This window comes from Callithrix jacchus, chromosome 2, assembly GCF_049354715.1.
Source record: "Callithrix jacchus isolate 240 chromosome 2, calJac240_pri, whole genome shotgun sequence".
Lineage (NCBI taxonomy): Eukaryota > Metazoa > Chordata > Mammalia > Primates > Cebidae > Callithrix > Callithrix jacchus.
In genome coordinates this window covers 77160211-77175184 of record NC_133503.1, presented here as the reverse complement: position 1 = coordinate 77175184, position 14974 = coordinate 77160211, and the positions used below count along the sequence as shown (strand labels likewise).

The window sequence follows — 14974 nt, the reverse complement described above, 5'->3', positions numbered from 1 at the left end:
ATAAAATAGCAATTAAGAATAAAAAATAAGATTGGTAAAAAAAACATGCTAGGAAATTTAAAAGAATTTAACTTAAAATTAAATACATAAAAAAAAATATAAAGACGAATTCCTTGATTAAACAAAGGAAAACCAGGTCCTTAAGATAAAGGTAGATATGATTATGACCACAGGACAAGAAGTCCTGCATGATACTTCTGAAAATGCAGTTTCCAGTTTAATTCTATAATAATTAGGTAAGAATTTTTTTTCAATGTAATATCCATAATGTTCAGAATACAATAAAAACTTACTACATATGTGAAGCAGGGAAATGTGACCTATAACCTGGAAACAAATCACTATAAAGAGCCTCAATAATGATAAAGAAAATGAAAGTAAAAGATAAGAACTTTCCACATTTGTTATAAATAAGTTAAAGAATTTAGAAGAAAAACATAATTAGATGAAAAATGGAAAATATCTGTAAGGAGATGTAAACTGTAAGAAGAATAAATTTAAAGAAAGGGCAATAAAAACTATGCAAACTGAACTAGAGAGGAGAAAAAAGCCAAAAAACATTTAATAAAGCCTTTGAGACTCATATCATAATTATCAAGAGTGGGGACAAAATATGTGGGTCAAAAGACACTCCATATTCATGTTAGGGTACACAGAAGACTGATTCCTGGCCTTTCAACTAATTTATCTTAGCACCTGGGATATATCAGACCCTTAGAAAGATTATGATAAATGAGTTAAGCCCAGGAAATACATATATGTGATAGGACTAACACAGTATGAAACTTCTTGTGTTTTTCTTTTCCTGACAAATGAATGTGTCTCTGTGTATATGTATAAATATAATTTGGAAAGGCAGACAGTCTGAGGCGATTTTCTGATGACTTGGCCTTCCCCAAATAAACCACCAGAGGATATCCTTTTCCTGTTTGCATCTAGATAAACATGAAGCTACAACGAACAGAACTATAGAGCAGAAGTAAGAGTTATACAAACTTACAAAAAAAACCCTGCATTTTCAAATTTAGGGCAGTATCAAGCCAGAACCTTAGGCTTTCAGTCCTCTCTGTATTCCCATCATTAGTATTTCATTTAACCCTTTTCATGGACCATTTAGTCCTAGGTCTTCTTGGTCAGCACTCTATGAAGTTAATCTTTTACTTATGCAGTCCAGGCTGACCCATTTCATAACCTATACAACAGGGCAGACAGGCAAAGTCAAGTCTCCTTTGCTTTGGATAATCAAGTTTTAGTTAGCAGAGATCTGTATTTTCGTGGGAGCCAATATTGGTTTCTACTTTCAAGTATAATTCAACTCAAAAAATTTTTACTAGATTACTTCCTAAGTGCCAACACTGTGCCTGACTCAGTATGGGATACAAGTCAACTCTGCACTCCATAAATTTACTATGATGATTGAAAATGTTAAGTTTACAAGCAACCACCAAAAAAAGCAGAGAGAAAAAGTGACATGTCCAAGAGAAAACCTGCTGCAGGATTCCAAGGAAGGAGACATTTCTTCTTGCTGGAAAAACATGGGAGACAATATGAAAATGTTATCTACGTGAAGCTACAGGTAGAAGAGCATGATTAAAACACAAGGCTAGGAAAAGGCAGACATGTTCAGGGAATAACATACATATGTCATGAGGCAGAATCTAGAATGTTTAAGTTGGGGAACAGTAAAATATAAAACCACATTGTAGTTAAAAGTAAAAGGCTTGGAGTTTAAAATGGAGTGTAAATTAGATAACAATGAGGCATTAAGGCTCTTTAAATACAGGAATAATTAAAGTCAGAGCAATTTATTTCAAGTGGGGGTTTAAAAATGGTAATAGATTTTGAATTCTGACTAGGACTTAGATGATATTCCTTTTTTTTCCCCGAGATGGAGTCTCTCTCTGTCGCCCAGGCTGGAATGCAGTGGAGCCATCTCGGTTCACTGCAACCTCTGCCTCCTGGGTTTGAGTGATTCTCTTGCCTCAGCCTCCTGAGTACCTGGTGCATGCGTCACTGCTCGCGGCCAATTTTTTTCTGTACTTTTAGTAGAGATGGGCGTTTTGCCATGTTGGCTAGACTGGTCTCAAATTCCTGACCTCAAGTGATCCACCTCAACCTCAGATGATATTCTTTACAGAAATATTAAAGAAAGGTGGAAGAGAACATGTGGTGACTTGGGATGACAAAAGAACATACTGGTGAAAATGTAGCACCAGGGTTCTGAAGAAATTGGCACTCAGAGCTGTGCATTAGGAAATCATATTACCATAGAGGTGGTAACTGAACCCCTGGGGTTTTTAAGAAAACACTTACTCCTTATGTAGAAACTGAAAAGATAGGTGGAAGATAAATGTGTGCCTTGAGTTGTTTAAGGATGAGTTAATGAACAGACAAGTGCTTTTGTTCAAGAATCAATACTTCACAGTTTTCCAGCTCATGGAAGAGACTGAAATAAATAGAAAAAGGAATCTAAAAAGTACTCCTTATACTCTTGAGTACTCTTTGAAGATGCATAAAACATTCTAAGAACATTCTAATACCTTATCATATACTTTAAAATTTTAATCTATACTGATTAGAAACACATTTACACTGGAACCATTAACTTGCTTTTCCCCCCTACACTGTGGTAAATACTGTATTTTGAAGTTTCTTTAAGAGCCAAGGGCTTTTATTTTTAGACCAGAAGACATGAAAATTCTCAGGAAAGGAATGCATAGACATGTAGTCACACATTTGGCCACACAAAACAGTGTAAATAGTTTTCCTGTTAAGAACTGCTATCAGGAAAACCAAATCCCGCATGTTCTTATTTATAATGGGGCACTAACAATCAGGTATATACGGACATGAAGATGGGAGCAAGAGACACTGGGGTCTATTAGAGCAGGGAGAGAGGGGTGAGGGCTGAAAAACTACCAACCCAGGTGACTGGCTCATTCAAGCCCCAAACCTCAGCATCACACAATATACCTATGTTACAAATCTGTACATGTACCCCCTGAATCTAAAATAAAATTTGAAATTATTTTTAAAAATTGGGGAGACATTCATTTTTCTGGACAAGAAGACTCCACATTAGAAAAAAAATGCCCAAATTAATTTATAGTCTTCTACCCCACAAAAAAAGCTGGATTTTACTTGAAAAGTTTCCAAATTTCTCTAAGAAGAAAAGCAGAAACATACATGCACGTGAAATTGCTATTAGGCTATCCTTCTCATCTCTTCCCCTCAACTCTCCAAATTAAAAATACTTATATCACAAGGCTTTGCTTATGGTTTTAAAGGCTGGGTATTCACTTTAAAAAGATCTCATATGCTAAAATTCAAATAATTAGACAAATCATTTCAGCTATTCCTGGCCAAGATGTATACCTCGGCAATATACACCTGTAACTAAGAGGTATATTTATAGCTCCAACACAGAATCTAAAGGTAGCCTAAGGTGAAAGGAAAGACCCAGGGTCCAATACTGATATTTCTTTTCCTTGTTTTATTCCTGAGCATGTGATTAGAAACATATGTGTACATACACCGATGTGTACATACACTCCGATGGTAAAGACCATCGGAGAGCGCCCTATAACTGCAGAACACTGCGGTGTGGTTACAGAGCAGAAAAAACTGCTTTGGTCCCACAAATCTTCCCACCATGGAGTTTGTGTGAAGATCTCCTAAAGGGAGCTTATGCAAAAGACTGGCAAGTAATGCAACCTCTGCTCACAAGACTTGGGAGGGTCTTTGCAGATGGGAGCTGGTAAGGCTAGAAGGTCTACACAGGGCAGAGATCACCGAACGCCACAGGCTCTGCCTATGTTCTCAAAAAATGGAGCAATTCTGATTGCTCTGTGTCCACTGCACCTCTCTTGCCGAAACACCTGGATGCACAATGGGTGGTAAAATCTCAGTGTCCTTAGTTGGTATTTCTTAGGAGAACCACATTGCTACTGAATGCTACAGACACATGCTCTTCCTCCAGCTATCTTCCTCTTCAACCCCCCTCCCCACAGCCTGCAGGATCAACAGGATAATGCACCCAATAAAAGCGCAAGAAGCCGAGAGCTCAATGCCAACTCGGATCAACCCCGCTAGAGTGTGCTGGACCCCTGGACCTATGCTGTAAAATTCTATTCTTGTGTCTTTGTCCCTATTTCTTTTCTCACTCCCTTGTCACTGCCAGACACAGGGCACCCACGAATAGGGTTGGGCTGGTTCTCAACAGTTTATCTTTATGGACTTATTTTTGTTTTAGAGCTTACGCTATTTCTATTTTTGGGCTATTGTCCTAAAAGTTAACTGTTAAGTTGGAGTTTGAAAATCTTCTTATCTTCTTTGACTACTCTTAAATTTTATCTTAGGTTTTATATATTTGATGTTAACATTATTACAATTTTCTCCTGTAAATTTCTAAGTTCCTATTTTGGTTCTAGAGTTTTAATAATTTTGTTCCTTTTATCTGTTTACTCTCTCTAAATTCATTAGCACTTTTATTGGTTAATTCATAAGCTTCACTGCATCATTTTTTTTTTAACTATATGATTCCATTTATATGACCTTCTGGAAAAGCCAAAACTGTAAGGGCAGAAAAGAGACTGCTGGTTGCCAGGGCACAGGATAGGGTTAGGAGAAGGGATCTTGACAGCCAAGGGTCCTATGGGTACTTTCTGAGGTGATGGAACTATTCTACATATTTATATAGGCTATGCCATGGTCCTGCAATAGAATACCTCCAACCAACACCAGTAGGTGTACTCCAGTCCCATCCTCAGGTTGTCCAGCTAAAAGGCGAGTAATCTGCAGGTGCTAATACAAGTGCAATGCTACAGAACTCCTGCACCATCTTTGCAAAGATGGAGGGACCAACTGTCTACAGCCCATCTCTAGTAGACAATAAAGCATTGGTCTTTCCAAGTGACCTGGAATCTTAATCTGTGCACTATCCTTACTTACAGATGTGGATATCCCAGTGATACCAGGTTCCTATGGTTTTTCAACACCAAACCTTTAAAGTCCAGATATTCTCATATATCCTGAGAGAAATCTATACCCACATCCCTGAACTTCACTGATCCAGGGTCAATCCTCCTCAGGGTTTTCCTCTGGAAAAACACGAGTCTAGAGAAGCCACAGCTCTACTTTGATTTTTAGGTGTGTAATTTTCTTTCACAAGATATTTCTTTTGAGGAGGGGCAGAATGCATGAAGCCCAACAGGAACACAACCACTAAGTGGTCCCAGAGCCATTGTATTGTTTTTAACTTGTTTAATCTCTCTTAATTCTTTGTTTCGTCTACTGTAAAATGAAGAACAGGGAAAAATTCCTTGTTCTGTATACTATAAAAAGCAAAAAGGGAGATATAGATGGCCACAGCAATAACCTTTGTTGAAAAAAGTAATATATAAACCAAAAAAATGGGTGTTGTCTTCGTTCCATCTTGCATCTGCCTACAAACTTCCCTTAATAGAATAAGGCTGATTTTCCTAAAATATCTCAATCTGGGTAATGCTGTAGAACCAGTCTAAAATGCTTTCCTCAGACAACAATGATACTATTTCTACAAATCTTAGTATATGGTAGCCACTAGCCACATGTGGTTATTAGGCACCTAAAACATGGCTAGAGCGAATTGAGATGTGCCGTAACTTTAAATTCTGGTTTTTGATGACTTAGTATAAAAAATGAATGCAAGAGAACTCATTCATAATGTTAAAATATTAAATACACTATCTGGATCCTGAAATACTTACTGCTCTGGCTTGAACCTAACTTAGGTTCAATCTCAGCAGGATCATGTGAGGTTTCTCTCAGCTTATGGGTCTTCCTAGAACCTTCTCCCCACTATTACAAGGATCACTCAGTAAATTTGAAATTGTTCCTTTCAGGTTTTCGACAATGGAAAAGTAAATAAATATTCTAATTTGTTATTTATTTCATGCTACACTACAATAGACAATAGAGGCTTCATAGTAGAAAAGCAGCTCTAATTTTCCTCATGACTTCTAAATATAGACGACATATATAGTCAATTATAACAAAAATCACCCTTTTTATAAGTTTAAGTTCAGTTATTCCAAGAACTAATTTTTTAACCGAAACAAGCATTAGATATTAATATGGATTCACCTGGATAAATTAAAGAGAACACCAGATTCATACTCTGCTGAACTATACCTAATCATTCTCAAAAGACAGATCACTTCTTTAATCAGGCTTACAAATTTGACACAGTATTTTTCCAAAGACCTTATGCTTGAATGTCATACTCTGAAAGATATGTTAACCATCTAAGGCATAAGCACAGAATATCTGGTAGAATTAAAAAACCATATGCACAGCACACAAACTCCTAAAGTATTACCTGATAGATATCAGATAAACTGCTGCTTCCAGAGTCACTGGCAATGCTACAACCAGACTGACTAGAAGACACATGGGTCACCTGTGGATGAGGGTTGTCTGTGAGATGCATCTTGGTAAGATCAGCTGGAAGCTGAAGAAAAAAAAATAATTTAAGTTATTCTAAATGTCAAGCTTTATTTTTTTAAGCGTTGACACGTTAACTTCAACAGATTTTTGTGTATATTACTGTGCAATCTCATTTCTAACCCAAGTTCTCCACTTTTAGCAAAAAGATATTTTGAAATGATAAGAACCATATAGCATTCTCCGAAACTATTAGGATATCCTACAAACAGTGAGCTCACTGAACAGTTTTCAAAAGAGACTGTCATCATTAATATTTCAGAGGAAAAACTTGGTCCTCCTATTCTCCCAAGTTAAAATATCAGAACCTTCCATCATAAAGTGTAGAAATGTTATCTTTTAAACACACATACACACACACATTCTCTCTCTCTCTCTCCTCACTAATAAAAAATGGTTACGAATACCAGAATAAAACAGCAATATTTTGGAATTAAGTTCAGCTACTGGCAGCAAGACTTAAGACGAGTAACAAACTGATTACATTCAATATTCCAAAATTTTTGTGAGCATCTTTACTTAATATTGAATTAGCTTACAGTTGGCCCCTGAGAGATTTCTTAGTAATCAGAATGATTTAATGAATGTCTGCACTAGGTGCAGGGACACAAGAAACACAATAAGTAAATGACTCCACCAATTCATCTTTAATATGGTCATACTCTTTATCAGGTATGCAGGCTGTACAATATATTTCATATCACAAAACAGATATCTCACAAAATAAAAGCTACAGGAATTAAGGCAATAAACAAACCACTGCACTCCAGAGTAGTAAACATTTTACTAAGAGGTATGCTTATATATTTTCCAAATGATTTCTCTGCAACTTGCTATTAAGGGCTATTAAGAAAATCAATTTAATTTTTAAAACAGGGTTTCTCACTGCTTTACTACTGAAAAACATGAAAGAAACACACGTATAGTGTAAATTAAATGTATTCTGAGGAAATGACTGCGTCTGAATTATATTATCTCAAGAGGAGTTACTGTAATTATAAAAATTACACGTAAAGTATATCACAAACTTCCCCTCTTGATTATAGTGTGTTAGATGACAGATGAATCCTAAGATAAACAGAAAACCTGAAATGCATACATACATATATACACAAAATATCTGGCCTCTGAGGTTACTTTTTCTCCTAAGAATATTTTCTGATTCCTAAAGAAAAGGCTAAAAGGTCAAGAAGTACGTGTGACAGCCACTGGCTAAAGGGATAGAGGTTAAATTCCAAGGCCTAGGATGGAAGGGCCATCTTTGGATTGGGACTCTGGAGAATAAATTAGACTCTAGAGTAAATGTCACCCAAAAATAAAGTGATGCTAATTTTAGAATCAACTCAATGCCTGATGCTAAAATAAGGTTTACAGGATTACTAATGTTTCCAGTCAACTGTTGGAAGCAAACACAATCTTCACTATAGGAAGAAAGTCTCCTAGGTCTCAATTAAAAAAACTTTTTTTTTACATATACAACATCCACCACTCAGTCCAAGAAATCACGCATATATAATGATACAGGATGACACTGATGAGAAGTACAGGAATAATAAACTCCAGAAACTAATGAAGTTTCAAATAATAAGGTTGTCAGACACAGTCTCTACAATAACTGTGTTTAACATATACCGGGGGTTGGCAAATATTTTCGTTAAGGGCCGAAGAGTATATATTTTAGGTTTTGCAGGCCACATACAGTCTCTACTGTATGCTTTTGTGTGTGTGTTTTTCTTCCTTTTTAACAACTCCTTAAAATTGTAAAAATCATTCTTAGCTCACAGATCATACAGGTCAGAATTGATCCAGTTTAGTGACCCACCATACACAGAGAGAAAAATACAAGACTAACAATTTCAGCAAAGAAAGAAAAAGAATGAAATGAAAAATCTAGAACTAAAAAATACAATTATGGAAATTAAAAAGCCAACAGGTGGGCTTAATAAAAGATTTGACAGAGCTAAGAAGAGAATTTGAAAAGTAAAGACTATTCTGAAAAAATATACAGAATGAAGGATGGAGAGGAAAAAAGGTAAAGCTGGGAGAGAAGGGGTAAGAACCACAGGAGATACAGTGAGAACGTGACATCTGAATAAGTAGAGTCTGAGAGGAGCGAGTACACAGAAGCAAGATGATGGCTGAGCATTTTCCAAAAGTGACGAAAGACCTAGGGTCACAGATCAAGGAGGTTTAAAAACTCCCAGGAAGATTAAAAAAAAACAAAACAAAACAGTGCCCCCCAATACCTATGCAAACCAGGGTACATGTATTGGGGCGAGGGGGAGGGGACCAAGATAATTTCTTTTTTTTTTGAGATGGGAGTCTTGCTCAGTTGCCCAGGCTGTAGTGCAGTGGCACGATCTTGGCTCACAGCCTCCTCCACCAGCCAGGTTCAACTGATTCTCCTGACTTGGCTTCCTCAGCAGCTGGGACTACAGGCGCATGCCACCATGCCCGGCTAATTATTTTATATTTTAGTAGAGATGGGGTTTCACCATGTTGGTCAGGATGGTCTCAATCTCCTAATCTTGTGATCCACCTACCTCTGCCTCACAAAGTGCTGGGATTATAAGTGTGAGCCACTGCGCCCAGCCAAAAGTTTTTAAGTAGCCAGGAAAAGAAACTGAGAGGTCAGATTACTTCGGCAGAAACAAAACTGATGTTTGGCTTCTCAATAAAAACTCTGGAAGCCAGAGGAAAATTGAGTGATGCTTCCAATAACTAAAATTCTATACCTTGCAAAAACAGTCCTCAAAAAAGGGAAAAAAAAAACAACTTTCAAATAAAGAAAAATGAAGGAAATAATTCCTTCGTAGCCCTACTATGAATAAAATCCACTGGGAAAGGTAAATATTTCTAGATGGAAGCTTTTGGGCACAAAAAAGAATAAAAACAAGGAAAATGGAAAATGTGTGGGTAAATCTACATGAATGCTGACTATATAAAATAGTAACATTAATATCCCATGAAGAATTAAACACATGAGTTAAGATACATTACAACAACAGAATGTAAGTCTGGAGAAGGGTAAATGAAGCTATTAAAGTGCTCTAAGTTCCCTGCACTGTCCATGAAGCTATAGAAGCAGACTTGATAGGTGAAGAATATTATGTTGTAATTTCTGATTTAAGAAAAGCATAATTAAAAAAGTGTATAACTACCAAGCTAACAGAAGGAAAAATATTAAATAATCAAAGAATGGAAAAGCATACATCATGCAAACACAACCAAAAGAAAGCTGATAGAGCTTAAGGTACACTTGGTGCAAAATCATTAGTACAGCCAAAAGGGGACATTTCATAAGTATTTGAGATGGTGGGGGGCATTGGTGGGTAGGGGTGTGTGTGCGTGTGTGTTTATTTAGAGACAGAGTCTCACTCTATTACTTGGGCTGGAGTGTAGTGGCGCAATCTCGGCTCACTGCAACCTCTGCCTCCCGGGTTTGAGTGATTCTTCTGCCTCAGCCTCCTGAATAGCTAGGATTTCAGACGAATACCACCATGGCCAGCTAATTTTTGTATTTTTACTACAGAAGGGGTTTCACCACATTGGTCAGGCTGGTCTCTAGCTCCTGACCTCATGTAATCTACCTGCCTCAGCCTCCCAATGTGCATGTGAGCCACCATGCCTGGCCAAGGTGATAGATTATTAACTACCTTTGATTGTTCCACAATGTGAACATGTATCAAAACATCACACTGTACCCCATAACTATATCCAATTATTTGTTAATTAAAAATAAACTAAAATTTTTTAAATGTATAAGGCATAAATGTCATCTACAATTATGCTATAAATTTTAATACAGATCTGTTTCAGTTTGAATAAGCAAAACACAAAAACAAGTAAAGATATAAAAGATATGAACATAATTAACAAACAACCTAAAGAGTACAGACAGAATAATGGAACCCAAAACTCCAGAACACATTTTCTTTTACGGTACATATAAAAACATTTGCAAAAATTTACAGGAAGGCAAGTCAACAAATTACAAAAGACTGAAATCAGAGAAAATTCAGCAATAACAGTTCAAATAAGGTAAAAATAAATAACAAAAAGATAAATAGAAAACTATCATGTATTGGAAAATTGTAAATAATCCTCTATTGAAATGGCCCATAAATCAATGAAGTCAAATTGGAAATTAGAAAATATTAAAACAGAAAATTAAGATGCTATATATCAAAACCTGTGGGATAAGTTAAAGTCATGCTTAGAGGCCATTTACAGCTCTAATATGTATATCAAAAAAGCAAAAAAAATTACAAGCTCATAACCGCTTACAATAATGCAGAAATATTGATGAGGATATGACACCGTTAAAAGACCTTCCTCTCACTCAGTTTCACTTATTTAGATATTTTAAAAACTCATCTAGGAATGAAGTAGTTGGAAAGGCAAGAACTGAAAATAGCTTTAAAATGTGAGATGTTTGGTTAGGGTGTCAGGAGTAGGAGATAGTACATATTCCAAATTGCCACAGAGGTAAGAAGACCAAGGAGAACAAAGTCATTCATAAAAGTAACACAATGAACCAAAAGCCAGAAGTCTGTCAAGTGGCTTCATAGTACTGACAATGTACTAAGCAATCTTTACCCTCACTAGACCCTAAAAAGCAGGTGTTATTATCTCTATTTCACTGATGAGGAAGTGGAAGCAGTACAATTAAGCAAATTGTCCCAGATCTTACACTCAAGTAAGTAGTAGAGTTGGGAATCAAACCCACGTAGGACTCTAGCATTTTTTCCATTATATTCTACTTTGTGCCAGGATACTCTGACGATAACATAAAAATAAAAACATATGGGCCCTGCCTTCAAGGAGCTCAGTCTAATAGTGAAGAGTAGAGACAGATTTATAAGCAAAGAGCATCTGCTTTCTACTTCAGGAAGAAAATTTCATACAGGAATTCCCTCAACTTCCTTATGCAATGAGAATAATAATGATGCTGACTGCAATTAACATTTGAGTACCCACTATTGGTACCAAACATACACTTCAACATGCCTTTCACATAGATTCAGACAACAAGACGAGGTAATACTATGATTATACCACATTTATAGAGTAGAAAACTTAGTATTAGAGATGTTATAAAGGTTTCCCAGGGTCACAAAGGTAGCAAACTGGGGTGCTGGGAACTGAAACAGGGAGCCTGACTAAATCCACTGCTCTTTCCTACTAAGCTGTTTCCAGATTGGGAAACAGTTGGGAGTTCACGACACCCAATAGTTTATCTTTTTTTTTCCTAACAAATGAAGCAAAAAGGAAGGCTTTTTCTCCAAGAGAAGTTCTTGGTTCCTTAAATCTTCCCCACTCTCAGCTTACCTGCTTTTTCTCTTTCTTTTTCTGATCCACCCTGGACTCAATAGCTGACCTTTCATCAGCAATTCATTTACCCCATTGTCCTTCCAGCACACCATGTCTGGCAAAACTTCCCATTTTCCACAGTATCCTTCATCCATTTCCTGTATCTGAACTTCTGTGTTCTGCTGGAGATCGTATGTCCATAAGGCCTACTACTGTTAAAAGTTTTACTGGAGGCAGCAAGAAAGCTTTTTAGCTAACAGCTTGAATACTGACATTATAAAGTTACAAAGTCTGTTGAATACTTCGGATATATACGGCAGGAAGTGGAGGGCAAGAGAGGTATTGAGAAAAGGCTAGAGGTAGAATATAATTAGCAATGCCAAGCTAGGCATTTTGAATTTGCCTACAGACAACATAGAGCTACTGTAGGTTTCTGGGAAGGACAGTGATACAAGAGCTGCTATATTTCTCAGGCTAAATTTTGTTACAACAATAAAGAGCCCTGAGATCATTAAGGCTTACCCTAGTGAAGTGTACAGGCAACTTTTGGGGCAACTGCCTTAGTATACAGAGACTCAGATATCCAAAGTGTTCAGGTGTTTTGCTTCTGCCATCTCAACATAAGGCTACTTAGGTCACAACAGCAGGGGGAAAAAAAAAAAAAAAAAAAAAAAAAAACAGCTAGAAGAGAATGTTAACCTTGCAAGCAATCAGAGAAATAAAAACTAAAACAAATACATTTTTCCCCCATCAAAATGGCAAAAAGCAGTTTGATAATACAAAATGCACGAAAGGCTATGGAGGAAAACAATATTCTCATAAACTGCTAATGGGAGTATGAACTGGTGTAACCATTGTGGACAACAATTTGAGGAGTAGCCACTTTGGGGAGCAATTGGTTACATTTAAAATATATAGGCTGGGTACGGTGGCTCGCGCCTGTAATCCCAGCATTTTGGGAGGCCGAGACGGGCGACCTGAGGTCGGGCAATCAAGAACAGGCTGACCAACATGGAGAAACCCCATTGCTACTAAAAATACAAAATTAGCTGGGTGTGCTGGCACATGCCTGTAATCCCAGCTACTTGGGAGGCTGAGGCAGGAGAAGCACTAGAACCCAGGAGGCGGAGGTTTTAGTGAGCTGAGATTACATCATTGCACTCCAGCCTGGGCAACAAGAGCAAAACTGTCTCAAAAAACCAAAAACCAAAACAAAATATATATACCTTATGACTCAACATTCCTCTTAGGGTACCCACTGTTTGGATTACTCTGGAAGCAGAGAAGGTGAAATAGAAGAAAATGATACACACAAGAGATAGGAGACACTAGTTGAAGCAAAAGATGACAGAGGCCTTACAAAATTAAAAGCCACCAGTATCTAAGAGACATTCTAGGACTCTAAGAGAGAATGACATATGAAGAAAAGTATCAGGTGACAGAGAAAGAGAGAGAGAGAGAGAGAGAGAATTAAAATATATCCTAAAGTCTAAAAAGCAGTATGGAGCCTGCTTGATAGAGTTTACAATTTCTCAAAAGCCCTAAAGGAAATACTTACATCTAATCTTAGGAAGCCTGGGTATATACACAAGAGATCACAGCACTGTGCCTGAGGTATGTGAAACTACAGGAGAAACACGGAACATTTCTAACTCATTATTTTTACTAAAAGATGGGAGTTGGAAGGATGTTTCTAAATGATGTAACTTGTAAGTATTAAAAAGTTTTTCAATTCTAAGACACATTATTCTCCCCACTTTAATATTTTTGAAACCATAAAGAAGCTTTCAATCAATATTCATTTTTAATGGTGAGCTTATTAAAAGTAAATTACTATAATTTAGGAGAAAATCAGTGTAAGAATGCTCGGCAAGTCTGAAAACAAGAAAGGAAATCAGAGTGGTGAGAGTGAATGAGGAGTATAGTAGGAGATAGGTAGAAGAGAGAGCACCCACTATTTGGTAGGTCATGGTGAAGACTTGGACTTTTACTCTGAAGAAAGTCTGTTAAGGAGTAAGTGATCAGCAGGGTGCAGTGGCTCACACCTGTAATCCCAGCATTTTGGGAGACAGAGGCGGGCGGACCACCTGAGGTCGGGAGATCAAGAACAGCCTGACCAACATAGAGAAACCCCATTGCTCCTAAAAATGCACAATTATCCAGCTGTGCTGGCACATGTCTGTAATCCCAGCTACTCGGGAGGCTGAGGCAGGAGAAGTGCTAGAACCCAGGAGGCGGAGGATAGGTACAGTATCAAGTACTGTGGATAGGTACAGTAGTTAAGGGCAAAGAAATGACCTGCGGCTTTAGCTATGGATAAATCAACCAGTGACCAGCAACTGTAGGAGCACCTAAAAAGAAGGAAATAGAAGCCAAAGTGGTAATGCTTTCTCCACCCAGTCAACATTCACCTCAAGCAAGCAACTCTAAAGATCAGGAAGGTGAGCTCCCAACTAAGAACCACTTAAATGAAGTTAACCTCCTGAAAGAAACCTCAAAAACTCAATTCAATCTCTCTCTAGAGAGACTGGAAAAAATAAAGAGTTGCAATTAAAAAACAAGAGGCCAGACGTGGTAGCTCATGCCTGTAATCCCAGCACTTTGGGAGGCTGAGAGGAGTGGATCATTAGAGGTCAAGAGTTTGAGACTAGCCTGGCCAACATGGTGAAACCCTACCTCTACTGAAAAAACAAAAATTAGTTGGGCATGGTGGCAGGCACCTGCAGTCCCAGCTACTCGGGAGGCTGAGACAGGAGAATTGCTCAAACCCGAGAGGGGAAGGTTGCATGAGCCAAGATCCCGCCACTGCACTCCAGCCTGGTCAACAGAGTGAGACTGTCAAAAATGAACAAACAAACAAGATGAATTTCTCACAACTGAAGACAAATGAGAATTTTCAGCTTGAGAGAGTACTTTAAAAGTGTCAAAAAAAAAAAAAGGCTGGACAGAGTGGCTCATCCCAGCATCTTGGGAGGCCAAGGCATGAGGATTGCTTGAGTCTAGGAATTTGAGACCAGCTTGGACAAGATGGAGAGACCCTGTCTGTATAAAAAATTAGAAAATTGGCCAGGGATGGTGCTGTGTATCTGTGGTCCCAGCTGTGTGGGAGGCTGAGGTGGGAGGATTCCTTGAGCCCAGGAATTCAAGGCTGCAGTGAGCCATGATCACACTACTGCAC

General features: G+C 37.7%; 1 protein-coding gene across 50 annotated transcripts in view; it reads right to left on the bottom strand.

Annotated features, from left to right (window-relative positions):
• The window catches only part of RAPGEF6 (Rap guanine nucleotide exchange factor 6), a 240722-nt gene that overhangs the window by 107953 nt on the left and 117795 nt on the right, over positions 1-14974 (bottom strand). For 44 of the 50 annotated variants that reach the window (XM_035290921.3, XM_035290932.3, XM_035290926.3 and 41 more), the window contains one exon: positions 6359-6490. The exons of the other annotated variants lie outside the window; for them this stretch is intronic. In XM_035290921.3, the coding sequence (XP_035146812.1) occupies positions 6359-6490 (132 nt within the window). The remainder of the gene's footprint in view (positions 1-6358; positions 6491-14974) is intronic. 50 annotated transcript variants of the gene reach the window in all.